This window comes from Pan paniscus, chromosome 20, assembly GCF_029289425.2.
Source record: "Pan paniscus chromosome 20, NHGRI_mPanPan1-v2.0_pri, whole genome shotgun sequence".
Lineage (NCBI taxonomy): Eukaryota > Metazoa > Chordata > Mammalia > Primates > Hominidae > Pan > Pan paniscus.
In genome coordinates this window covers 19,778,058-19,805,239 of record NC_073269.2, presented here as the reverse complement: position 1 = coordinate 19,805,239, position 27,182 = coordinate 19,778,058, and the positions used below count along the sequence as shown (strand labels likewise).

General features: G+C 40.5%; 2 protein-coding genes across 2 annotated transcripts; both read left to right on the top strand.

Moving 5' to 3' along the window:
- The first annotated feature begins 3,645 nt into the window (after positions 1–3,645).
- LOC100976988 (olfactory receptor 7A17) lies at positions 3,646–11,557 on the top strand. Its single transcript, XM_003813595.6, has 3 exons — positions 3,646–3,837; positions 7,915–8,012; positions 8,235–11,557. The coding sequence occupies exon 3, from the start codon at positions 8,411–8,413 to the stop codon at positions 9,338–9,340; it is 930 nt and encodes a 309-aa protein (XP_003813643.4). The 5' UTR covers positions 3,646–3,837; positions 7,915–8,012; positions 8,235–8,410; the 3' UTR covers positions 9,341–11,557.
- Positions 11,558–22,584: 11,027 nt separating this feature from the next.
- Positions 22,585–25,993, top strand: LOC100985982 (putative olfactory receptor 7A2). Its single transcript, XM_008966135.3, has 2 exons — positions 22,585–22,616; positions 25,051–25,993. The coding sequence occupies exons 1-2, from the start codon at positions 22,585–22,587 to the stop codon at positions 25,991–25,993; spliced, it is 975 nt and encodes a 324-aa protein (XP_008964383.1).
- Positions 25,994–27,182: the final 1,189 nt, after the last annotated feature.

The following is a 27,182-nucleotide window of genomic DNA, read 5'->3' as shown; positions in this document are numbered from 1 at the left end:
ATAAATGGTTTAATATCATGCTTTTTCATCCTGTAGGAGTTTATGATAGAGAAGTTTTTACATTGGGAATTAGAACTTAAGCGTTTTTTAAGGAAATAAAAATATTCAGTTCATAGGACTGCCCAAATCGAGTTGGTTCTTGAATTTTGGATAGCAAGGACACTTTGAGAGAGGAAGATTAAGAGAAGTGGTGGACTCTCACAGTGCCTCTTACAGTTTCTTCACAGGCATTAAATATGTCATGACTGCTCACAGTGTGTTAGACAAATCATGTCACATGTTCAAGATGTGCATCAACTGTTTTAGGGATACACACTCCTCCCAAGTGAATTATTGTCAAGACCCAGAGCCAAAGGTGGAAAAGCACCATCCACCTATAGACAATAGGGGAGGTAATAAATGAATGAAAAATAAAATGATCTACCTGAGGGAGAAACAGACATGTGCGGGCTGCTAGCCACCCAGGTGCCAAGGCAAGAGACCGAGGGCACAAGCTGTTCCAATATAATAAAGACAATATATAAAATAAGAATAGTTATACTAGAAGTAGATTATAGATATCATTATATATGAATATCATTAATCATTAGTTTGTACATTACTCTTTATTCCAATATTATAATAATCTTTGCTCTACAATTATAACCTAGGAAAAACCAGGCCATACAGAGATACTAGCTGAAGGGGCATGGTGAGAAGTGACCAGAAGACAAGAGTGTGAGCCCTCTGTCACGCCCAGACAGGGCCACTAGAGGGCTCCTTGGCCTAGCGGTAGCATCAGTGCCTAAGGAAGGCACCCATTGCTTAGCAGACGGGGAGAGGGAGTCTCCCTTTCCCCGGGGGAGTTAGAGAAGACTCTGCTCCACCACCTCTTGTGGAAGGCCTGACATCAGTCAGGCCCGCCCGCAGCCATCCGGAGGCCTGTCTCCCTGTGATGCTGTGCTTCAGTGGTCACGCCCATGTTTCACTTTCATGTTCCACCCTGTACACCTGGCTCTGCCTTCTAGATAGCAATAACAGAATTAGTGAAAGTACTAAAAGTCTTTGATATGCATAAAAGAAATAATGGCTCTATCTCTCTCTCTGCCCCGACTGCCAAACAGGGAAGGGCCCCCTGTCCGGTGGACACGTGACTCATGTGACCTTATCAATCATTGGAGACGACTCACACTCCTTACCCTGCCCTTTTTGCCTTGTATCCAATAAATAACAGTGCAGCCAGGCATTCGGGACCACTACCAGTCTCCGCATCTTGGTGGTAGTGTTCCCCCAGGCCCAGCTGTCTTTTCTTCTCTTTGTCTTGTCTCTTTATTTCTACAATCTATCGTCTCCACACACGAGGAGAAAAACCCACAGACCCTGTAGGGCTGGTCCCTACAGACATGAAAGTCTTTCATACTTCTGTTGAAATTAAATGTGTATAAATTTTATCTACAGTTTTCTCCATGTCTATTTTTGTATTTTTACCACATGCTGTACTCTGGCAATGAGGAAGATAAGATTTCTATTAATAGTTGGAGTTTTCAGAAGAGCTGGAGAAATAAATTGATGCAACAAGAATTATCAGAATTACAGATATTCCCAAGATTAAAAGATAGCAGAGCAGGTTATAAGAGTCTAAAAATGAACATACTCATGCATGTATCTTGGTAATAGAATGATTTCTATTCCTTTGGATATATACCCAGTAGTGGCATTGCTGGATCAAATGGTATTTCTGGTTCTAGATCTTTGAGGAATCACTACACTGTCTTCCACACTGGTTGAACTAATTTGCATTCCCACTAACAGTGTAAAAGCATTCTTATTTCTCTGCAACCTCGCCAGCATCAGTTTCTTGACTTTTTAATTATTGCCATTCTGACTGGCATGAGATGGTATCTCATTGTGGTTTTGATTTGCATTTCTATAATGATCAATGATATTGAGCTTTTTTTCATATGTTTGTTGGCTGCAGGAATGTCTTCTTTTGAGAAGTGTCTGTTCATGTCAAAGACATAGGATCAACCCAAAGGCCCACCAGTGATAGACTGGATAAAGAAAATGTGGTACATATACCCCATGAAATACTATGCAGCCATAAAAAGGAACAAGTTCACGTCTTTTGCAGGAACATGGATGAAGCTGGAATCCATTACCCTCAGCAAACTAACGCAGAAACAGAAAATCAAATACCACATGCACTCACTTATAAGTGGGACCTGAACAATGAGAACATATAGACATAAGGAGGGGAACAACACACACTGGGCCCTGTTGGGGGGTGGGGTGGGGGGTAGGGAGAAGGTTAGGAAAACTAGCTAATGCCTGTGGGGCTTAATACCTAGGTGATGGATTGACAGGTGCAGCAAACCACCATGGCACACGTTTACCTGTGTAGCAAACCTGCACATCCTGCACATGTACCCCAGAACATAAAATAAAATAAAAAGAGTCTAAACATTTTTAATGTGAATTTTTGGAGCCAGGCAGAGGAGGACAGAGAAGATGTCCCTGAGTATAATAAAGCAAACGCGGAAGGACACTCATGCAATCTCCTCCCCGTGTGGACCCCTGGAAGCAGGTGTCCCTTCATGATCACAAATTTCTGTCTCCGAGAAGCAAGGCATGTCCTTTCCCAAGAAACTTTTCCAGAATCACAAACTTTTCCTACTCTTTGCAGGGATGAATGTATTTCTGCAGACTGTGATGGCCTATGACCACTTTGTGGCCATCTGTCACCCCCTGCACTACAGGGTCATCATGAATCCTGGGATCTTTGGACTGTGGGTTCTGGTGTCCTGGAGCATGAGTGCCCTGAATTCCTCACTGCAAAGCAGAATGTGTTGCAGCTGTCCTTCTGCACAAACTTGGAAATCCCCCCATTTTTTTCTGTGAACTTAATCAGTTGATCCTGCTTGCCTGTTCTAACACTTTTTTTTTTTTTTTTTTTTTTTTTTTAGTGAGATGGAGTTTTGCTGTTATTACCCAGGCTGGAGAGAAATGGTACCATATTGGCTCACTGCAACCTCCACCTCCCGGGTTCAAGCAATTCTCCTGCCTCAGCCTCCCGCATAGCTGGGATTACAGGCAACTGCCACCACACCCGGCTAATGTTTTTGCACTCCAGCTCAGGTGATAGAACAAGACTCCATCTCAAAAAAAAATATATATATATATATGAAATTCTAATGTTTTGGCAAAAGCAACATGAAGCCAAGAAATGTAGTACCCACGGTTTTATATGAACAGAACACAGTTCATCTCCTTGCAAAGGTAAATTGCCATTTTCTGGGTATGTCAAGAGCTGAGTTTCCATCACAAGCCAGTGCTTTGGAGACTCAAGGGACCTAGTCAAGACAGGTTCCTCAGTTTAGACTTTGGAGGAAATTTTCACTGAAGGCTGGGAGAAGGTGCTAGGAGAATGGGACTCTGGAAGCCAAGGAAGTCCACGGGGAAGGAGTAATAAAGCCTGGATACACCTCACTTTTAACATAGTGTCTTGGGAATAGACGATACAGAAAAAAAAAACAACAATGACATTTGTTTCAGTGCAGGGCAACGTCCCCCAGGAAACTGATGTGTTCAGGGTTGGAATAACAGGAGGAAAGGTATCTAATGAGCAGAAGTACGAAGCCATAAACATCTCCTCTGCTGCAGTCCCTCAGCATATGCAACCTTGGGCTGGAAAGGACATGGTGGTTTCATTTGGAGTCCTTAGTCTGGCTGAAGTACAGATGATGCTTCAACTTTTCCTGATGCCTTGTCTTGAGACAGAGATTCCATCTCCATCATCAACCTGCTAGAGAGGAATTTACACTTCTCCATGGAGACCTTCCTTTCAGAAAACTCAGTAGGGTAAGTCCCAGAGCCCAGTGGGTACTGTAGGAAAGGTCAGGAAGAACAAGAGCTGTGAATATGAACCTGAGGTCACCTGAGAGCCAATCATTGCCTCCAGCTTTGTTCCTTTTGCTTAGAAATGTCTTGGCTATACGGGCTATTTTTTGGTTCTATATGAAATTTAAAGTTGTTTTTTCTAACTCTGTAAAGAAAGTCAGTGTTAGCTTGATGGGGATAGCATTGAATCTATAAATTACTTTGGGCAGTATGGCCATTTTCAAGATATTGATTCTTCCTTTCCATGAGCATGGAATGTTTTTCCATTTGTTTGTGTCCTCTCTTATTTCCTTGAGCAGTGGTTTGTAGTTCTCCTTGAAGAAGTCCTTCACATCCCTTGTAGGTTATATTCCTAGGTATTTTATTCTCTTTGTAGCAATTGTGAATGGGACTTCACTCATGATTTGGCTCTCTGTCTATTATTGCTGTATAGGAATGCTTGTGATTTTTGCACATTGATTTTGTATCCTGAGATTTTGCTGAAGTTGCTTATCAGCTTAAGGAGATTTTGGGCTGAGACGATGGGGTTTCCTAAATATACAGTCATGTCATCTGCAAACAGAGATAATTTGACTTCCTCTCTTTGTATTTGAATACCCTTTACTTCCTTCTCTTGCCTGATTGCCCTGGCCAGAACTTCCAAAACTATGTTGAATAGGAATGGTGAGAGAGGGCACACTTGTCTTGTGCCAGTTTTCAAAGTGAATGCTTCCAGCTTTTGCCCATTCAGTATGATATTGGCTGTGGGTTTGTCATAAATAGCTCTGATTATTTTAAGTTATGTTCCATCAATACCTAGTTTACTGAGAGTTTTTAGCATGAAGGGGAGTTGAATTTTATCGGAGGACTTTTCTGCATCTATTGAGATAATCATGTAGTTTTTGTCATTGGTTCTATTTATGTGATGGATTACGTTTATTGATTTGCATATGTTGAACCAGCCTGGCATCCCAGGGATGAAGCCGACTTGATGATGCTGGATAAGCTTTTTGATGTGCTGCTGGATTCAGTTTGCCAGTATTTTATTGAGTATTTTCACATTGATGTTCATCAGGGATATTGGCCTGAAATTTTCTTTTTTTGTTGTTGTGTCTCTGCCAGGTTTTGGTACCAGGATGATGCTGGCCTCATAAATTGAGTTGGGGAGGAGTCCCTCTTTTTTCTATTGTTTGAAATCGTTTCAGAAGGAGTGATACCAGGTCCTCTCTCTGTACCTCCGGCAGAATTCAGCTGTGAAACTGACTGGTCCTGGGCCTCTTTTTGGTTGGTAGGCTATTAATTACTGCCTCAATTTCAGAACTTGTTATTGGTCTATTTAGGGATTTGACTTCTTCCTGGTTTAGTCTTGAGAGGGTGTATGTGTCCAGGAATTTATCCATTTCTTCTAGATTTTCTAGCTTATTTGCATAGAGGTGTTTATAGTATTCTCTGATGGGAGTTTGTATTTCTTTGGGATCATTAACTTTTTTGGTTTACTTTTTAGAGCCTGGTTCTCACTATGATGCCCCGGCTGTTCTCAAAATCCTGGCTTCAGGTGACCTCCCTACTCAGCCTCCCAAAGCGCTGGGATTACAGCTGTGATCCAATTATATTGCCCTCCTCATTGACTGTTAAGGAAATATTTAAGGAAACATTTTTGGTCATAAAAAGTTTTAACTTTTATTTACCTAAAAATATGTCTATTTTCTTAGTTTTTTTTCTTGCGTTAGTTAAAATGCTTTGTCTACACTAAGATCTTATATGTAGTTATCTATGTATTCATCTAACATATATTGCTGACTTTTACACTGAGGTCTTTAAATCTGCTAATTCTTTGCAAAATGTGAGTCGGGAGACGCACTTCATTTTCTCCCAGGTAGATGCTATTTATTTCTGCTTTTATTCGACAATCTGGTCTTTTGCAACTAAATTGGATTGCAATCTTGTCATATTTTAATACCCATATATACTTGGACTTACTTCCTCACTTATTCAATAAGTCGAGAGTACCTTCTATGTGCCAGAACATTTTAGAAACATTGTGTATTATATAATTTTATGTCTAGGTCTTTGCCAATAAACTGAATCATTTGATATCATTAAATTATTCTTATTGTTTATCTTGGCTTGGTTAACTTTTTATGTACCATAACTTTTAAAAAAATATAGTTGTTTGGAAATCACTACATTTACCCTGGCTTTAATCCCATAACATTCTTTTTATTTTATCACGTCTCATTGCTTTAATTTTTTTCTACATAATACAGACATAATCATACACCTTTGTGAAAATACAAACTTAAAGCAGGGAAGTTCCTGCTCATTTGACTCATGCATTATAACAGAGAAGACAAAGTAAAATGTAACAAATATGTCTATGACACAATGTCCCCAGGGATGAAATCATATGGAGAATTTCATTCTGCAGAAAAGGAGGCAGTTATCATAGTGTGTGCAGGATTTTTTTCTTTTTTTCTTTTCTTTTTTTGAGACAGAGTTTCGCTCTTGTTGCCCAGGCTGGAGTGCAATGGCGCAGTCTCAGCTCACCGCAACCTCCGCCTCCCGGGTTCAAGCGATTCTCCTACCTCAGCCCCCTGAGTAGCTGGGATTACAGCCATCTGCCTCCACACCTGGCTAATTTTTGTATTTTTAGTACAGACAGGGCTTCGCCACATAGGCCAGGCTGGTCTTGAACTCCTGACCACAATTGATCTACCCACCTTGGCCTCCCAAAGTGCTGGAATTAGAGGCGTGAGCCACAGTGCCCAGCCAGGATTCAATAGTATGGTCTAGGAAGGAAATTGCATGTTACAGGAAGACCAGAACCAGAACTAGTGCAATTCCATAGGATTGTCAAAAAGAGTTCAAATCCCAAGGACCCTGAATAAAGAAGAGATGCCACATGAATAAAGAAGAGAAATGAGAAGGCTGTCTCACATGCTATCAGACCATTTCTGAATTCTCGTGGGGAAAGATAATTTGAAATTGACAACTTGCCTGGTATTTGTTTCTTTCTAACAGTGTAACTAGGGTGAGAAAAGCACAAGAGTAACAAGAGTAGCTCCAGGGAGCTACAGTGTGCTGCGTGCATGTAGGCAATGTGTGTGTGTGTGTGTGCGCGCGCACGCACCTTTAGCATAAAAGCAGGTTGCAGAGAAAGGGGATTTGGGCTCTGTATTCCAAAAGGTATCTCATAATACAAAAGCCAGAAGTCAAAGACACGGCGGGAAAAAAAGAGGGGATGCATTACACATACTGAGACGCCTTCGCAGGCAAATTAATAAAATGCAAATGCAACAGCATCTGGTCAGACGGACTCCTTGTGTCTTTAAGTTTCAGCAGCTTCAAGGCCACCTCATCCCACAACATCCTCTGAAACCATCTCTCATCACTCTCTTCCTGTACATTCCCCTGACACACTGGCTTCCTTGAGCGCCTTGAACATCTGAAAGAAGCACATTCTGTGAAGTCTTCCATTGAGCCTTCCTTCCCCTTGCACAGACTCCAGCAAGGGACATGATGACTCTCGCCCTGTCTTCATTCTGCTCTCTGTTCAGTTTTTAGCTTGTCTGCTGATCTTGTCTGTACACCTACTAAAAGTAACACTTTTTATCCTTTTTATTCATAGGACTAATCACCAACTGACATAGTATATATGTATTTGTTCCCATTATTTGATTGTAGGGACTCTGTTTTATAGCACCATTGACTCATTATCTATACAGTACCCTGAACATCAACTCATTTTTTATTCCACAAATGCATGAATGATTTTTCTCTTTAATGATACTGTAGAATACATGCCCTCAGGGAAAGGCTGAGAGAGAGAGAGAGAGAGAGAGAGAGAGAGAGCATGGTCTAGGAATTCCTAATCAGAGATGGCAAGGAGATCTTCTAACAGGGACCAGATTTACACACAAAACATAGAAAACAGCTTCTTGTAGAATGGAGATTACTAGAGGCCGGGGCAATTGGTATGGAGGCTTGAGGTGATGTCGGTCAAGGGATACAAGACGATAATTAGATAGAAGGAATAACTTCAAAATATTTATTTTACAGCATGGTGAATATAGTTCATGATGATATATTGAATTATTGGAAAATGCCAAGAAAATGGATGTTAAGTGTTCTCGCCACAAGAATGATGACTATATGAGGTAATACTAATGTTAATTGGCTAGATTTAGCCAATCCACAATGTAAATATACTTGCACATGTGATGTTATACATGATAAATGCATACCATTTTATCTGTCACCATAGAAATAAATAATTTTTCAAGGAAAAATAAGTTCTTGACTCTGGAGTATAAATGAGAGAATTTCTGATAGGTTTGTAATGCATAATTACATTGTCATATTCTCTCTCTTTTCGGTAGTCACATTGAAAAGATGCAACCAAGCCTGGGCACAATGGCTTATGCCTATAATCTCAGCACTTTTGTAGGCTGAAGTGGGAGGATCGCATGAGTCCAGGAGGTTCAGACCAGCGTTGGCAACAGAGTGAGAGACCCTGTCTATGTTAATTAATAAATAAATAAATAGAAAAAAAAAGATGGAACCAGAGAATGACACAGGGATTTCAGAATTTGTTCTTCTGGGACTTTCTGAGGAACCAGCATTGCAGCCCTTCCTCTTTGGGCTGTTTCTGTCCATGTACCTGGTCACTGTGCTCGGGAACCTGCTCATCATCCTGGCCACAATCTCAGACTCCCACCTCCACACCCCCATGTACTTCTTCCTCTCCAACCCGTCCTTTGCAGACATCTGTTTCATCTCCACTACAATCCCAAAGATGCTCATTAACATCCAGACACAGAGCAGAGTCATCACCTATGCAGGCTGCATCACCCAGATGTGCTTTTTTGTACTTTTTGGAGGGTTAGACAGCTTACTCCTAGCTGTGATGGCCTATGACCGGTTTGTGGCCATCTGTCATCCTCTGCACTACACGGTCATCATGAACCCTCGGCTCTGTGGACTCCTGGTTCTGGCATCCTGGATGATTGCTGCCCTGAATTCCTTGTCACAAAGCTTAATGGTGTTGTGGTTGTCCTTCTGCACAGAGTTGGAAATCCCCCACTTTTTCTGTGAACTTAATCAGGTCATCCACCTTGCCTGTTCTGACACCTTTCTTAATGACATGGGGATGTATTTTGCAGCAGGGCTGCTGGCTGGTGGTCCCCTTGTGTGGATCCTTTGCTCTTACTCTAAGATAGTTTCCTCCATACGTGCAATCTCATCAGCTCAGGGGAAGTACAAGGCATTTTCCACCTGTGCATCGCACCTCTCAGTTGTCTCTTTATTTTGTTGTACGGGCCTAGGTGTGTACCTTACTTCTGCTGCAACCCACAACTCACACACAAGTGCAACAGCCTCAGTGATGTACACTGTGGCCACCCCCATGCTGAACCCCTTTATCTACAGTCTGAGGAATAAAGACATAAAGAGGGCTCTGAAAATGTCCTTCAGAGGAAAGCAATAAAAGGGCCATTTTTCAAGAAATAACTGTGATTTCAGAGCTTTAAGTCTCATAGTCAGAAATTGTGATTCACGAATCAGGTTGTGAAAGTGGAATTTGCTCCTTCTATTTTTTCTCAGAGTTTCAATTTCTTTGATCTCAACTGACATAGAATTTAATGTATTCCTTTATAAAGCTTTCTGCTCTCTGATATCCAATCTTTTTTTTTTTTGTCATTTTCCTACTTTCCCAGTGTTTTTCCCAAACTAGGGTCAGAAACAAGGTGGAGATTCCTATTTTTCTCCTACACTTGTGGGTTGCATTAGTCCTGCAGAATCAATTGCACCTGGCAGCCATAAGGTCATTAATATAATTTTATTTTAGATAAATATCTGAGAAGACAGTTTTTCACTTTGAGCTTATTCCTTTCTCCACCACCACCTTAAGTGTTCTTCCTGGTCATGTAAACTTTACCCCACACCAGTGTGCATTTTAGCTCATCATGGCGTTTATTTTTTTAGATGGAGTCTCGCTCTGTCACCCAGGCTGAAGTGCAGTGGCGTCATCTCAGCTCACTGCAACCTCTGCCTCCTGGGTTCAAGCAATTCTCCTGCCTCAGCCTCCCAAGGAGCTGGGATTACAGGCATGTGCCACCATGCCCGGCTAATTTTTGTATTTTTAGTAGGGAAGGGGTTTCACCATGTTGGCCAGGCTGGTCTCAAACTCCTGCCCTCAGGGGATCCGCCTGCCTCGGCCCCCCAAAGTGCTGTCATCATGGCATTTTATCCTAATCATTAGGGTCCTGTCCTCTATTCAGTTCAGTGTCCACCGTGCCTGCTCAATTCCCTGGAAAGAGTAAGAAGGTAAAAATTTCCTATCAAGTGCAGGCACGGTGGCTCACGCCTGTAATCCCAGCACTTTGGGAGGCCAAGGCGGGCGGATCACCTGAGGTAGGGAGTTGGAGACCAGGCTGACCAACAGGGAGAAACCCCGTCTCTACCAAAAATACAAAATTAGCTGGGCGTGGTGGCACATGCCTGTAATCCCAGCTACGCAGGAGACTGAGGCAGGAGAACGGTTTGAACCCGGGAGACGGAGGTTGCAGTGAGCCGAGATCACAGCATTGCCCTCCAGTCTGGGCAACAAGAGCGAAACTCCATCTCAAAAAAAAAAAAAATTGCCTATCAAATTCACACTTCAAGTGTAGTCTGCACAGAAAAATAAATTTGTGTGAATCAATTGATTTCATTTGGACTTAGATTACAAAAACACCTGAAAGAATATGGATTAAAAAATGTATTCATAACTGAAAGAATAAATGCTTAATGGGGTGGGTACCCCATTCACCATGATGTGATTATTATATAACGCATGCCTGTATCAAAACATCTCATGTACCCCATAAGTATATACATCTACTATGTACCCACAAAAATATAAAAGAAAAAAAAGATGGAGTAAAATTTTCGGCCCGGCATGGTGGCTCACGCCTGTAATCCCAGAACTTTGGGAGGCTGAGGCAGGTGGATTACCTGAAGTCAGGAGTTCAAGACCAGGCTGGCCAACATGGTGAAACCCTGTCTCTACTAAAAATGCAAAAATTAGCCGGGCATGGTGGCACATGCCTGTAATCCCAGCTACTCAGGAGGCTGAGGCAGGAGAATCACTTGAACCTGGGAGGTGGAGGTTGCGGTGAGCTGAGATCACACCACTGCACTCCAGCCTGGGTGACAGAGACTCCATCTCAAAAAAAAAAATCAGTCATACATTGAATTGCATTGGGAGATTTGATTTGATGATATACATCTACTTATAGAGGCTTGGTGCCCATTTGTAATGAGGTTTGTTAGTCCAAGGGAAGGATTTGGAATCACAGTCTATGTAATTTCATTATATCATTTTACTGTTTCTGCTTAAAAATTTACAGTGCTACACACAAATAAGACTCCTTCTATTGTCCTGCTTAAAATCTTCATTTTAAAATATTGTGTCTTAGCCATTAAAATGTAGGTAAGTGAACAATGTGTGTATTTAACTTATCATCAGTTCATTTGTCTCTTTTATACTCTAACTCTCTTCAACCCTTATAATCAAATGATGACTCACAAAGGAACCTGAATTTCTAACCAGCATTGTCTTGGAGAATAGAGACTTGTGAATCAGAATCACAATTTATATCTACAAATACATACACGTTCTTTCAAAATCTTCTAGCTCCCTAGAAGGGAATCTAATAGGTAGTCTCATTTTTTATACAGTTATCTGAAATAAACATGAATGCTGCCTTTAAATATCAGAACAAATGTCCAAAAATAAGAGGCATTAAATTATTCTGAATTCTTTTGTTCTGCTTGCATTGATTGTATCATTAAGCTACTGCTGCATAACAAGGTATACTAATAGAAAAAGGTTTAATGACATGCTTTTATTTCCACATAGGGAGCTATACTAAAGAAGATTTTATAATAAGGATTAATACATATGAATACTGGAGGAGACAAAAACATTGAGTCCACAGGACCATCCAAATCTAGTTCGTTTTTTCAATTTTGGACATGGTGAATGGAGAGGAAGATCAGTAGAAGTGGTGGGATCTCACAATAACTCTTATTTCTTCTTAATACTGAACATCTCATGACTGCTCAAATCCTGATAGAAAAAGCAGTCTTACGTTCAAGCTCAATGTCAACCATTTCAGGGACATAGATTCTTCCCAAATGAGGTACCATCAAGACCCAGAGCCAAGGATGGAGAATGACAATTGTCATAAAGACAATAGAGGACTAAATAAATAAGTAAAAAATAAAAATTATCTATCTGGGGGTGAAACAGACATGCAAATATTGTGCACTTCTGTTGACATTAAGTGTTTATGAATTACATTCTATAGACTTTCAACAAGTAAGATAAGATTTCTATGAAGACTTGGAGGAGTTCCCAGAAGAGCTAGAGGATTAATATGATCCACCAAGAAACATCAGCTTTATAGATATTCCTAAGAGACGAAGATAGTAGAACAGCTTGAAAGAGTCTAAAAATTCCTTAAAATGACTATTTGGAGGGAACATAAGAGTAACACAGATGATGTCCCTGAATTCAACAAAGTATAGAATGATGGCCTCTCAAGTTCTCTTCTCCCTATACAGGGCCCTAGGTAGAAGTCCTCCTTCATGATCACAACTTGCTGTCTCCCAGGAGCAGGGCAATGCTAGACTCACTTCCTGTCCCCAAACACCATTCTGGTGTCAACATGAGCCTAGGAAATGGGGAGTTGGAACCTAGTCACTATAGCTGCTCTCCATTGAACAGCTCCTCTGTGCCAAGGAATTTCCAGCGAGCTTTAAACTGTTATTGCTGTTCATATCCTTCACCCACTTTTTGATGGAGTTATTTGTTTTTTTCTTGCAAATTTGTTTAAGTTCCTTGTAGACTCTGGATATTAGACCTTTGTCAGGTGGATAGATTGCAAAAATGTTCTCCCGTTCTGTAGGTTGCCTGTTCACTCTGATGATAGTTTCTTTTGCTGTGCAGAAGCTCTTTAGTTTAATTAGATCCTATTTGTCCATTTTGGCTTTTGTTACCATTGCTTTTGTTGTTTTAGTCATGAAGTCTTGGACCATGCCTATGTCCTGAAACTGGAAACCATCATCCTCAGCAAACTAACACAGGAACAGGAAACCAAACACCACATGTTCTCACTCATAGGTAGGAGTTGAACAGTAAGAACACATGGACACAGGGAGGGGAACATCATACACTGGGGACTGTTGGCAGGGTTGGGGAGGAAAGGGGAGGGGGAGCATTAGGACAAATACTTAATGCATGCGGGGCTTAAAACCTAGATGACGGGTTGATAGGTGCAGCAAACCACCATGGCACATGTATACCTATGTGTAACAAATCTACACGTTCTGCACATGTATCCCAGAACTTAAAGTAAAATTTTAAAAAACTATTACTTACTTCTCACATAAATTCTACAAGGTGGGTGGAATTTCTAAAAGTTTTTTATCCTACTGTGAGGGAAGTACTCAAGAGGCTTGTGTAAACTTGTTTCTGCAGAAGCTGAGCCACTGAGGGAAACATTGGACCTCCTAAAGGCAGACATGAGGTATGTGGTAGGATTCTTGGTGAAAAAGGTTTAAAAGTAGTTTTCTTTGACTCTAACACTGGATCCTCAAAGAGTGCTTTACAGAACAGAATGAACAGCATCAACATCAACAGGGGAAACAGCCACAAATGCACAACGTTTATGCCTACCCTCAATGTCCCAAATCAGAATCCGCATTTGAACAAGGTCCCAAATGAATTATAAAAACTTTCAATTTGAGTATATTCTTTTCCAAAACATTTTCTCAACCTCTCCAATGTTAACATGTTTATGGATACTTCTGGTGTAGACTGTTCTGTGCATTGTGAGATGTTGAACAGCAATCCCTGGCTTTAATCCACTAGGTTGCAGTAGCACCTCCCTAGGTGACAACAACAAAAAATGTATCCAGACATTTCCAAGTGTCTCATGGAAGGACAATCATCCCTGGTTGAGAACCACTGACCGAGACTGTGAGAACTGGAAACAGTTTTTTTGTTTTGTTTTGTATTGTTTTGTTTTGTTTTGTTTTGAGACCAAGTCTCGCTCTGTCACCCAGGCTGGAGTGCAGTGGTGTGATCTTGGCTCACTACAACCTCTGCCTCCTGGGTTCAAGCGATTCTCCTGCCTCAGCCTCCCGAGTAGCTGGGACTACAGGCACCTGCCACCACGCCCAACTAATTTTTGGTATTTTTATTAGAGATGGGGTTTCACCATATTGGCCAGGCTGGTCTCGAGCTCCTGACCTCGTGATCCACCCACCTCGGCCTCCCAAAGTGCTGGGATGAGCCACCGCCTGCAGCCAAGAACTAGAAACATCTTGATGGAGTTCCAATCAAAGCTCATCCTTCCCTCAGTTCATAACACTGGGCAGATCACTTAACCCTTCTTAGCCCCAATTCTACAAATGTAGAAAGAGGCTCCTCGTAGCATGGGAATGTGCAAAAATGAAACACATTACATGTGACATTAAATGAGACAAACCATGTAAGATTCCAACTTCAGTCCATGGTGCATAAAATGTGTAATTATATCTCTTGCAATAGCCAAATGTTTCATAAATTAAGGATTAAATGACAACACTTTCTTGTGTATACAAGCATGAAACTCCTAATTGTTTTGTCGATAGCATCAGGAAGCCAAGGATTATACTAACTATCAATGGTTTTATAGCAAATGAACACATTGTCTCCATTGTTGGAGAGGGAATAGCAATTTTCTGGAGATGTCAATAAAACTATGTTCTTACCAGAAGTCAATACATTGAGTTTCCAAGGGCCCTGGTGAAGACATATTCTTCATCTTAATCTTTGGAGACAATTTTAACTCAAGTTTCAGCAAAAGTGCTAAGGAGGTTAGACCATCGTCAGGTGGGAGATTTCACAGAGAAGAAGTAATGAAGTCTGGATTCACCTGACTTCTAGCCTGATCTCTTTGGAACAGAATCAGCAGAAAAATGTTTCTTCTTTTCCAGACCTGTGTCCAACGAAAAATCAGGTGCTCATGCAACTCATAATTGCAAAAATATGGAACCAACCTAAATGCCCACCAAACAATGAGTGGATAAAGAAATTGTTATATATACACACACACCGTGGAACACTACTCATCCATGAAAAGGATGAATTGATGGCATTCGTAGCAATCTGGATGGAAATTGAAGACCATTATTCTAAGTGAAGTAACTCAGGAATGGAAAACCAAACATCATAGGCTCTCACTCATGAGTGGGAGCTAAGCTATGAGGATGCAGAGGCATAAGAATGATACAATGGATTTTGGGGACTTGGGGAAAGGGTGGGAGGGGGATGGGGAATAAAAGACTATCCATGGGGTACAGCATACACTGCTCAGGTGATGAGTGCACCAAAATCTCAGAAATCAGCACTAAAGGCCGGGCGCGGTGGCTCATGCCTGTAATCCCTGCACTTTTGGAGGCCGAGGCGGGCAGATCACGAGGTCAGGAGATCGGGACCATCCTGGCTAACGTGGTGAAACCCCGTCTCTACTAAAAATACAAAAAATTAGCCGAGCGTGGTGGTGGGCGCCTGTAGTCCCGGCTACTAAGGAGGCTGAGGCAGGAGAATGGCGTGAACCCGGGAGGCGGAGCTTGCGAGAGCTGAGATCGCGCCACTGCACTCCAGCCTGGGCGACAGAGCGAGACTCCGTCTCAAAAAAAAAAAAGAAATCACCACTAAAGAACTTATTCATGTAACCAAACAATACCTGTTCCCCAAAAAACTATTGAAATAATTTTTTTAAAAGTCAACAGATGAAAAAAGATTAGGTGCTCATGGATTGGAGTGAAAAAAGGGAAATTTGTCTGATGTATAGATACAGGGAATTGTAAAAATCTATTTCATCTGCTATTGTCCTTAAGACTGTAACAGCTTCGGACTGGATGTGATGTGAATGGTTTGTAGACAGATGTCTGGCTAAGGTGCTGATGTTTCACTTCTTCTTACTGTCTTGTCTGGGGACAGAGCTTCATTCTCCATTATCAGCATCCAGGGAGGAGCTCAGACTTCCATATGGAGACCTTCCTCTCTGAGACCCCATACAGTTGAGTCCGCCCAGTAGGTACTGCAGAAAATGTTCAGAGGCAATATAAGTCAAGAATATTTACCTAGTGTTACCTGAAAGCCAAACTAGCCTAAGTCAAGCTGAGAGATTGATGTGTGTTTGTTTGCCTGGTTGACTAACTTATATTTAATATAGTTAATATGTTAAAAAGAGAAGTGTTTGTCATACTAAGCAATGCAGGGATCATTGTTGACAACTAAGTGATAATAAAGGAAGTTGATTTGGATGAGATTGAAGAAGGAATGGAAGACAAAAAGTGGTTCCAGTAAATTACAACATATACTAGAAATTTTGCAGTGAAAGAAGCAGGAAAGTAGAATATTTGGTGTGGAATGATGTGCAATGAATTGAGAGACTTTGGAACAAATTTTAAGAGAGGCGTATTTGAGCATGTTTCTGTACTTAACTGCAAAGATCCACACCAATGGATTACTTGTAAATTCCATCTTGCAACAGCAGTTCACAAGACATACATTTCATAGTCTCTTCTCTCATGTTGGATATTCACACGAAAAATAAATGTTATACAATAGGTCAAAATGAGAATACTAAAGAGTTTTTGCTTGCAATTATTTTCTTCTTCTGGTGAGGCTGGATTTGTTTGCTTTTTATTTTCTCTATTGCAAATTATGCAAGTTCCCTGCTTTCATGTTCTGACGTCTGAATGTTTTCATTCTTTTGACTGCATTCTTTCAAACAAGAAATTGTAGCTTTTTCACCAACTTTGCTGAATAATGTTTAATTTTTATGTATGTAGAGGTGTATATCAGGAAAATGTGTGAAAGTTTATAAGCGTTGTGTGCTCAAATCTGTTTGTCATAATTTGTTCCCACCTCTCCAATTGTTTTTTGACTTAGAAAATTCTTCTGCATCATTGCTAGAAATATATCATCCTTCATAAGTATTTCCATCTTATTTCACATCTGTTTTTGCTTATTGCTTCCTTTTGTAATTAGATCTATTTTTATTTTTAATTTAATGTTTTAATTTCTGTTTTGATTGACAAAAATCATTGCATTCTTGTGGGGTGCAATAAGATGTTATTTTATTTTTATTTCTATTTTTATTTTTTATTATACTTCAAGTTCTGGGATACATGTGCAGAACACGTAGGTTTGTTACATAGGTATACACGTGCCATGGTGGTTTGCTGCACCTATCAAGCCATCATCTGCATTAGGCTATCCCTTCGCTAGCCCTCCACCCACCGACAGGCCCCGGTGTGTGATGTTCCCCTCCTTGTGTCTGTGTGTTCTCATTGTTCAACTCCCACTTGTGAGTGAGAACATGCAGTGTTTGGTTTTCTAGCAATCCCATTACTGGGTATATACCCAAAGGATTATAAATCATTCTACTATAAAGACACATGCACACGTATGTTTATTGCAGCACTGTTCACGATAGCAAAGACTTGGAACCAACCCAAATGCCCGTCAATGGTAGACTGGATAAAGAAAATGTGGCACCTATACACCATAGAATACTATGCGGCCATAAAAAAGGATGAGTTCATGTCCTTTGCAGGGACGTGGATGAAGCTGGAAACCATCATTCTCAGCAAACTAACACAGGATAAGATGTTATTTTATATGTGTTCATTGTAGAATGATTAAAGGAACCTAATTAATGTATCGGTCACTTCATACACTTATCATGTCTTTGTGGTTGAGAACATTTAAAATCTATGATACTAGCACTTTGGAAACATATAATACATTATTCTCAACTAAAGTCATCATGCTGTGCAATAGATTACTAGAACCCATTCTTGCTAACTTTATATCCTTTATCTAATGTCTCCGCTTTCCCCATCCACCCCACCCCATACTCCAGTCCCTGGTAACCACTGCCTTACTCCTCTCTATCCCTATGAGTTTGATTACTTAGATTCTGCATATAAATGAGAATATGCAGATCTGTATTTTAAAGCAGTAATCTACTGCCATCTTGTGGAAGATACTCTTTTGCACTCACAACCTACGATTGAATACAAACTAAAATTACACTCAACTTAAGATCTTTTTCGTAAGCATATTTGGATCCATTTATACTTAGATAGGAATGAAATTATGGCTTTAAATACTGTTTCTTCTATTGCTAAAAAAAGCGTATTTTAATTTTTTTACTTTTAAGTTCAGGGGTACATGTGCAGTTTTGTTACATAGGTAAACATGTGTCATGGGGGTTTATTGTACAGATTATTTCATCACCCAGGTATTAAGCCTAGTACCCATTAGTTATCTTTCCTGATCTCCCTCCTCCCACCCTCCACCCTCCAATTGGCCCCAGTGTGTGTTTTTCCCTTCTCTGTGTCCCTGTGCTCTCATGATTTAGCTCCCACTTGTAAGTGAGAACATCTGGTATTTGATTTTCTGTTTCTGTGTTAATTTGCTAAGGATAATGGCCTCTAACTCCAACCATGTTGCTGCAAAGGACATGATCTTGTTCTTTTTTATGGCTGCATAGTATTCCATGGGATATACGTACCACATTTTCTTTATCCAGTCTATCATTCATGGGCATCTAGGTTGACTCCATGTCTTTGCTATTTTGAATAGTGTTGCAATGACTATACGTGTGCATGTGTCTTTATAATAGGATGATTTATATTCCTATGGGTATATACCCAGGAATGGGATTGCTGGGTTGAAGGATATTTCTGTCTTTAGATCTTTGAGGAATTGCCACACTGTCTTCCACAATGGTTGAGCATTTATTTGCAGATGTTTGCCACTTTAATTTTGAATTTCTGACTCATGTCAGTAATTTATTTCATATCTTTTCTTTCATAAGTTTGTTTTAGATTTTCATTATTCAAATCTTACCTGGTATCCATTTCCTTTCTAATGCTGTAATTGGTGTTGAGAAGGGCATGGGAGTAACACGCACCCAGGAAGCCACTGCAGACGTGTATGTGTGTTCCGTATGTATGTGTGTATGTGTCTATGTGTGTGTGTGTTTATGTGTGTGTGTGTATGATTCTTCAGAGTGAGAAGAAGTTTCAGACAAAGAGATCCTGAGCTACATATTCCAAATGACAACTCAAAATATGAATGTCAGATGTGTACATGTGTTCCGTGTGTATGTGTGTGTGTATGTTTCTTTAGGGTGAGAAGTTTCAGACAAAGAGAACCTGGGCTATATATTCCAAAAGATAACTTTTCATACGAACATCAGAACTCAAGGCCACAGCAGGAAACAAAGAGGATGTTCATTGCAATTCATGGGGCGCCTTTGCAACCAAATTAATAAAGTGCAAATGCAACATCTGGACAGAAGGACTCCTTGTGTCTTCAGGTTTCAGCAGCTTCCAGGCCAACTCCTTCCTCAATATCCTCTGAAACCATCTCTCATTCCTCTCCTCTTGCTTGTTTGCCTGCCACACTGGCTTACTTGTTGGACTTGAACATCTGAAAGAAGAACATGCCTCAGGGTCTTTCATTGTCGTTCCTTCTGCCTTGCATACGCTTCTGCAAGGAACATGGTGACTCCACCCTGTCTTCATTATGGTCTCTGTTCAGTTGTCACCTTGTCTGCTGGTCTTACCTGACCACCCAATAAAAAATAACACTCCATCCACATTCTCCTTCTTACCTCTTTCTTCTTTTGTTTTATAACATCACACATTCATTTTCTGGACAGTGCCTGGAATATGCCAAAATCCACTTTATATTCCTCAAATGAATGAAAGATTTTCTCATTAAAACTTTAGAATACATGCACTCTGCCAAGTACTGAAGGTAGAACATGTATTCCTGATTAATATTGTCAAAATTGGCCAGGTGCGGTGGCTCATGCCTATAATCCCGGGATTTGGGGAGGGCAAGGCGGGCAGATCATCTGAGGTCAGGAGTTTGAGACCAGCCTGGCCAACATGGCAAAACCCCATCTCTACTAAAAATACAAAAACTATCCAGGCAGGGTGGCGGCTGCCTGTGTCCCAGCTACTCAGGAGGCTGAGGCACAAGAATCACTTGAACCTGGGAGGTGGAGGTTGCAGTGAGTGGGGATCGTGCCACTGGGTTCCAGTCTGGCAACAGAGTGAGACTTTGTCTCAAAAAATAAATAAATAACTAAATAACAATATTATCAAAATGCCCATAATACCCAAAGTGATCAAAAGACACAATGCAATCCCTGTCAAAATACCAATGACATTCTTCACAGAAATACAAAAAAAAATTGTATAATACATATGGAACCACCCAAGACCCTACATGGCTAAAACAATGTTGAACCAAAAGGACAAAGCTGGAGACATCACACTATCTGACCTCAAACCATATTATGAAGCTATTGTACCTAAACCAGCTTCGTGCTGGCATAAAAACATACATATGGGCCAAAGGAATAGAGACAAAAACCCATAAATAAACACACATATTTACAGCCAACTGATTTTAGACGAAAGTGCCAAGAACACATATTGGTGAAAGGACAGTCTTTTTAATGAATGCTACTGGGAAAACTGGATGTCCACATTCAGAAAAAGGAAACTAGATTCCTTTTCTTGCTATATACAAAAATTAACTTTAAATGAAATAAATATTTAAATGGAATACCAAAAACTATGAAACTACTAGAAGAAAATACATGGGATAAGCTTCATAAAATTAGCCAAGGTAAAGATTTTTCAAAATAAAACTTCAAAAGCATAGATTACAAAAATAGATGAATAGATTAAAAATAGATGAATGGGATGACATCAAACTAAAAAATCTTCTGCACAGCAAAGGAGATAATTGACAGATCCAAGAGAAAAGCTGTAGAATGAGAGACAATATTTCCAAACTAAACATCTGAAAAATGGTTATCTAGAATGTATTTTAAAACTCAATAGTGGGAAAAAATAATCTGATTAATAAATAGGCAACGACCTGAGGACACTTTTTTCAAAAGAAGACATACAAGTATACAATGGTCCATGAAAAGTGCTCAAAGTCACGAATTATCAGGGAAATGCAAATTGAATCCACAATGAGATACCACGTCATCCCAGCTAACAGGGCTATTATCAAAAGACAGGAAAAATAACAAATGCTGACAACGATATGGAGAAAGGGGAAATCTTATACATTGTTCATGGAATGTAAATTAGTATAGCCATTATGGAAAACAGTATGTACGTTCCTCAAAAAGTTAAAAATAGAATGCGACTCAGGAATCCCACTAGGTATTTATCCAATGGAAATGACAATAGTGTATTAAACAGATATCTGCACTTTCCTGTTTATTGCAGTGTCACAATAGCCAAGATATGAAGTCAATCTAAGTGTACCTTAGTGGATGAATGGATATTAAAATGTGGCACACGTACATAATGGAATACTATACAGCCCTGTGTAAGAAGGAAATACTGTGATTTGCAACAAAATGAAAGAACCTAGAGAGCATTATGTTAAGTGAAATATTCTAGGCACAGAAACACAAATATCACATGATCTTAATCATATGGAATATTAAAAAGTTGATCTCATAGAATTTTAGAGTAGAACAGTGGCTACCAGAGGCTACAGCTGTTGTGGGAGGAGGAGTGGGGAAATGTTTGTCAAAGGATACAAAATTGCAGCCAGGAAAAATATGTTCAGCAGATCTATAGTATAGCATGAAGATTTTATATTTAATGATGATATATGGTGTTTCTGAAAAATGCTAAGAGAGTGGATGTTAAGTGTTTTCACTACAAAAATGATAACTATGTGAGGTAAAACATATATCCATTAGCTAGACCTAACCATTCTGTAATGTACATATACCTCAAAATGTGATGTTTTATGTGATAAATACAATTTTATGTCAATTTAAATAAATAAATAAATTTTGAAAAATTGAATTAAATAATCTTTAGAAGGTGCTATTCTCAGGGCAACTTGCATAAAAAGAGCCAAATATATCTCTCAAGAGTAACCAGATGTTTTATACATGAAGAATTAAATGACAGCTCTTAACCTTTTTAAGAAGTACAAAATTTCCCATTGTTTTGGCAAAAGCATCATGATTTCAAGAAATGTAGGACTCACGGTTTTATATCAGAACAGAGTTCACCCCCTTGTTAAAGAGGAAAATAGCGATAATTCTGGAGATATCAAGGGCTGTGTTCCCATCACAAGTGAATACCTTGGAGACACAAGGAACATAGTTAAGACAAGTTCCTTAGTTTAGACTTAGGAGAAAACCTTCCCTCGGGAATGAGGAATAGAGTAAGGCGTTAGGAGGTTAGAACTCTGGAAGGCAAACAGGTCCATGGAGAAGGAATAATAAAGACTGGATTCACTGCAGGCTTAATATGATGTCTTGGGAATAGAGAATGCAGGGAAAAAATCAATTCAGAGCAGGGTAAAATCCCAAAGGAAAATGATCTGCTCAGGGTTGGAATAACAAGAGGAAATGCACCTAATGTGCAAATCTGTAAGTACCCCCTTGGCTGTTGTCACTTAGCATATGCAACCTTGGGCTGGATGGGACATGCTTGTGTTTTTTGGAGTCTAAATCTGCTGGCTTGGGCACCGATGCTTTCCTTTCTCCTACTGTCTTGTCTCGGGACAGAGCTTCCATCTCCACCAACAACCATTCAGGGAGGAATTCACACTTCCACATGGAGGCTTTTCTTTCAGAAAACCAGTCAAGGTAAGTCAAAGAGTCCAGTAGGTACTGCGGGAAAGGGTCAGAGAGAATGGGAGCTGTGAACGTGAACCTAAGGTCACCTGAGAGCCAAACCAACCAATGCTAGAGTGGAGAGATTGTTGTGGTTGTTTGCTAGCTTGCCTGACTAATTAATTGATTCAGGTATTTACTTAGGATACTAAAAAGAGACATGAACATTGAATTCAGCATTGGAGGATGATTGTTGACAATGAAGTAATAGTAATAGAAGCCCAATTAGAAGAGGAAATGAGACGATTAAAGTGGCTCCAGTAAAAGTAGCATCCGTGCCCAAGAATCTTTACAATTAAGTGAAGATGAAAAATAGGGTACTACTGTAATAGTTAAAGAAAGACGAAAGAAACATGAAAAGCAGCTCAACGGTTGAAGACAGGTTTATTTTGGAGAACAAACCTGAGAGGGGCTTCTGGCTGAGTTAGGTCAGAGGTACTCTCTTTCTTTTTTTTTTTTTTTTTTTTTTTTGAGACGGAGTCTCACACTATTGCCCGGGCTGAAGTGCAGTGGTGCAATCTCAGCTCACTGCAACCTCTGCCTCCCAGGTTCAAGTGATTCTCCTGCCTCCACCTCCCAAGTAGCTGGGACTACAGGTGCCTGCCACCACGCCCAGCTAATTTTTTGTATTTTTAGTAGAGACAGGGTTTCACTATGTTGACCAGGCTGGTCTCAAACTCCTGACCTCATGATTTGCTTGCCTCAGCCTCCCAAAGTGCTGGGATTACAGACGTAAGCCACTGTGCCAGCCAAGGCACTCTCTTACAGACTAAGAGTTTTTAAGGGTTCAAGGTGGGAGAGCTTATCACCGGCTTGGAATGTTTCTGTGCCTCTTTGTCTTGCTTACCTGGAGAGTTTTTGTGTCTGTTCCCGTACATCTTCTTGCAGCTGCAGGCATACCCCCCGAGTCTGCTTTTAGCTTCCCTATCTTAGTGCACCTAAAGGGAAAGGAATGTGCTTATTAGAGCCCACTGTTTTTCTGGGGCCCACTGTGTGAGTGCCAGGTTTGGTGGTTACCCAAGAGACTTTCCCCCTCCCTCTGTGCCCGAGCTGTCTTATCTGTGTTTTACCGTCTGCTCTTTCTGGCTGCTTGTTGTTAGAAGAGAAGTGATTTTCTTAAGATGCATGAGGTTAGAAAAGGAGCTGGAACTTAAAGTGGCGGTTGTCCAAGATGATGGTGCTCCTGCTCTGTCAATTACCTGTGGAGAGATATACACTGAAGAGAGGGATTTGTTTGTCTGTTCCTTTGTTTGTTTTTAAGAAGGGGCATATTTGACTGTCTTTCCATATTGGTGAGAAAGATCCAGATCAATGAATTCCTTTCAAATACTACCTGACAACAGCAGTCATGAGGTATACATTTTGTAATATCTTCTCTCATGCTAAGTATTCAAATGAAATCAAAAACTTATTTAATAGGTGAAAAAGTGAAATACTAGCAAACTTTGCCACTTTTTTTTACTAGTGAAGCTAAATGTATCTGTGTATTTGTTAGACATTTACAGCTATTGCAAACTGTACATGAACTTTCCTTTTGTAAAATGGGTTTGTAATATTTTTAATCCTGTTTTTATTTCATTTATCAAAATATAAGATGGAGTTCTTCATCAATTTTGGCATATGTCTTTTATTACTGTTATGTAACTTTCAATGTATTTGAGGGAAATGTGTGAAAGCTTAGAAGTATTGTGTAGCCAAATCCATTGATCATAGTGTGCTCCCCTCATTGCTACATAAATGTAGAAAGTTCTTCTGCAACATTTGGACAAATAAATTGCCTTTTATGCATGCATTTCCAACTTGTTTTCTCTCTTATTTTTTATTGTGCTTTTTGGCTTTTTGTATTAGATCTCTTCTTAGAAGTTGCATTACCTTTGACCATCATTTGGTGATCATTATTTATCATCTGACTAAAGACCACCTTTCTCATAAATATTGGAATCCTTATATCATTATATAATATGAAACCATAACCTTAGATACTACTTCTTCCCATGCTTGTAATCCCAGCAGTTTGGGATGCCGAGGCGGGTGAATCACCTAAGGTCAGGAGTTTGAGACCATCCTGGCCAACATGGTGAAACCCAGTCTTGACTAAAAATACAAAAATTAGCCAGGCATGGTGGCGTGTGCCTGTAATCCTAGCTACTTGGGAGGCTGAGATAGGAGAATCGCTTGAACCTGGGAGGCGGAGGTTGCAGTGAGCCAAGATCACGCCATTGCACCCCAGCCTGGGCATCAAGATTAAAACTCTATCTAAAAAATAAAAAATAAAAAATAAAATAAAACATAGCTTCTTCACTGTAGAATATGTATGACAGCATTTCTGGTAAGTTTGCAATGCATGTTTTTCTCATGTTCTCTTCTCTCTTGTGTGTTTTTTTGTTTGTTTGTTTGTTTTGGGTAGAAACATCAACCAGGTGAAAGCAGGGAATGAGACACAAATTTCAGAATTTCTTCTTCTAGGATTTTCAGAAAAACAAGAATTGCAGCCCTTCCTCTTTGGGCTGTTCCTGTCCATGTACCTGGTCACTGTGCTCGGGAACCTGCTCATCATCCTGGCCGCAATCTCAGACTCCCGCCTCCACACCCCCATGTACTTCTTTCTCTCCAACCTGTCCTTCGTAGATACCTGTTTTGCCTCTACCACGGTCCCAAAGATGTTGGTGAACATCCAGACACAGAGCAAAGTCATTACCTATGCAGGTTGCATCACCCAGATGTGCTTTTTTGTACTCTTTATAGTGTTGGACAGCTTACTCCTGACCGTGATGGCCTATGACCGGTTTGTGGCCATCTGTCATCCCCTGCACTACACGGTCATCATGAGCCCTCAGCTCTGTGGACTGCTGGTTCTGGTGTCCTGGATCATGAGTGTCCTAAACTCCATGTTACAAAGCTTAGTGACATTGCAGTTGTCCTTCTGCACAGACTTGGAAATCCCTCACTTTTTCTGTGAACTTAATGAGATGATCCACCTTGCCTGTTCTGACACCTTTGTGAACAACATGGTGATGTATTTTGCAGCTGTGCTGCTGGACGGTGGTCCTCTTGTTGGGATCCTTTATTCTTACTGTAGGATAGTTTCCTCCATACGTGCAATCTCGTCAACTCAGGGGAAGTACAAGGCATTTTCCACCTGTGCATCTCACCTCTCAGTTGTCTCCATATTTTATGGTACGGGGCTAGGGGTGTACCTTAGCTCTACTATGACCCAAAACTCACACTCAACTGCTGTCGCCTCGGTGATGTACACTGTGGTCACCCCCATGCTCAACCCCTTCATTTACAGTCTGAGGAATAAAGACATAAAGGGGGCTCTGACACAATTCTTCAGAGGGAAACAATAAAAGAGCCATTTTTCGGCCGGGCACAGTGGCTCATGCCTGTAATCCCAGCACTTTGGGAGGCAGAGGTGGGCGGATCATGAGGTCAGGAGTTCAAGACCAGCCTGGCCAACATGGTGAAACCCCCATCTCTACTAAAAATACAAAAATTAGCCGGGCGTAGTGGCATGAGCCTGTAGTCCCGGCCACTCAGGAGGCTGAGGCAGGAGAATCGCTTGAACCCATGAGGCAAGGTTGCAGTGAGCTGAGATCATGCCACTGCACTCCAGCCTGGGAGACAGAGTGAGACTCTGTCTCAAAATTTAAAAAAAAAAATTTTTTTTTAAAAGAGCCATTTTTCAAGAAGGGTCTGTGATTCCAGAGCTGTAAGCCCCAGACCCAAACATTGTGATTTATTAGTCAGATTGTGAAAATAGAAGTGGTTCCTTCTGTTAATTTTTTGGGATTTGTATGATCTTAACTGCTTTGTAAAATGTATGCCTTTTCTTTAAAAGCTTTCAGCTCTCAAACAGCCAACAGTTTTTTTGTCCTTTGTCATTTTCCAACTTTTGCAAAGTTATTCCCAGACTAGGGTCAGAAACAAGGTGGAGATTCCTATCAGTCTTATGCAGTAATGAGTTGTGTTAGCCCAAATAATTAAGAATGGCCACTCTAGGGTCATTAATATAATTTTACTGTGGATGCCTAGCTGAGACCACAGGTTTTCATTTTTCCATTTGTTATTTCTTTCTCTATCACTGCCTTAACTGGTCCTCCTCACAATGTAAATTTTAATATACTAGTGTGTTTTATAGCTACTCCTGGAATTTTATTCTCTTCCTTAGGATCCTGTCTTCTATTCTGCTTGGTGTCTATAGTGCCCTCTATATTCCCTGGTAAAAAGAAGGAGGACAAAAATTGCTTATTTTTTATTTTTTATTTTATTTATTGATTGATTTTTGAGACAGAGTCTCGCTCTGTCTCCCAGGCTAGAGTGCAGGGGCGCGATCTCCGCTCACTGCAAGCTCCACCTCCCGGGTTCACGTCATTCTCCTGCCTCAGCCTCCCGAGTAGCTGGGACTACAGGCGCCCGCCACTATGCCCGGCTAATTTTTTGTATTTTTAGTAGAGACGGGGTTTCACTGTGTTAGCCAGGATGGTCTCGATCTCCTGACCTCGTGATCCACCTACCTCAGCCTCCCAGAGTGCTGGG

Bases quoted from the DNA above. Each gene is read 5' to 3' on its own strand.
- LOC100976988 (XM_003813595.6), top strand. From the start codon at position 8,411: ATGGAACCAGAGAATGACACAGGGATTTCAGAATTTGTTCTTCTGGGA.
- LOC100985982 (XM_008966135.3), top strand. From the start codon at position 22,585: ATGGAGGCTTTTCTTTCAGAAAACCAGTCAAG. The intron at 22,617-25,050 runs GTAAGTCAAAGA...TGTTTTGGGTAG, and splicing joins CTTTCAGAAAACCAGTCAAG to AAACATCAACCAGGTGAAAG.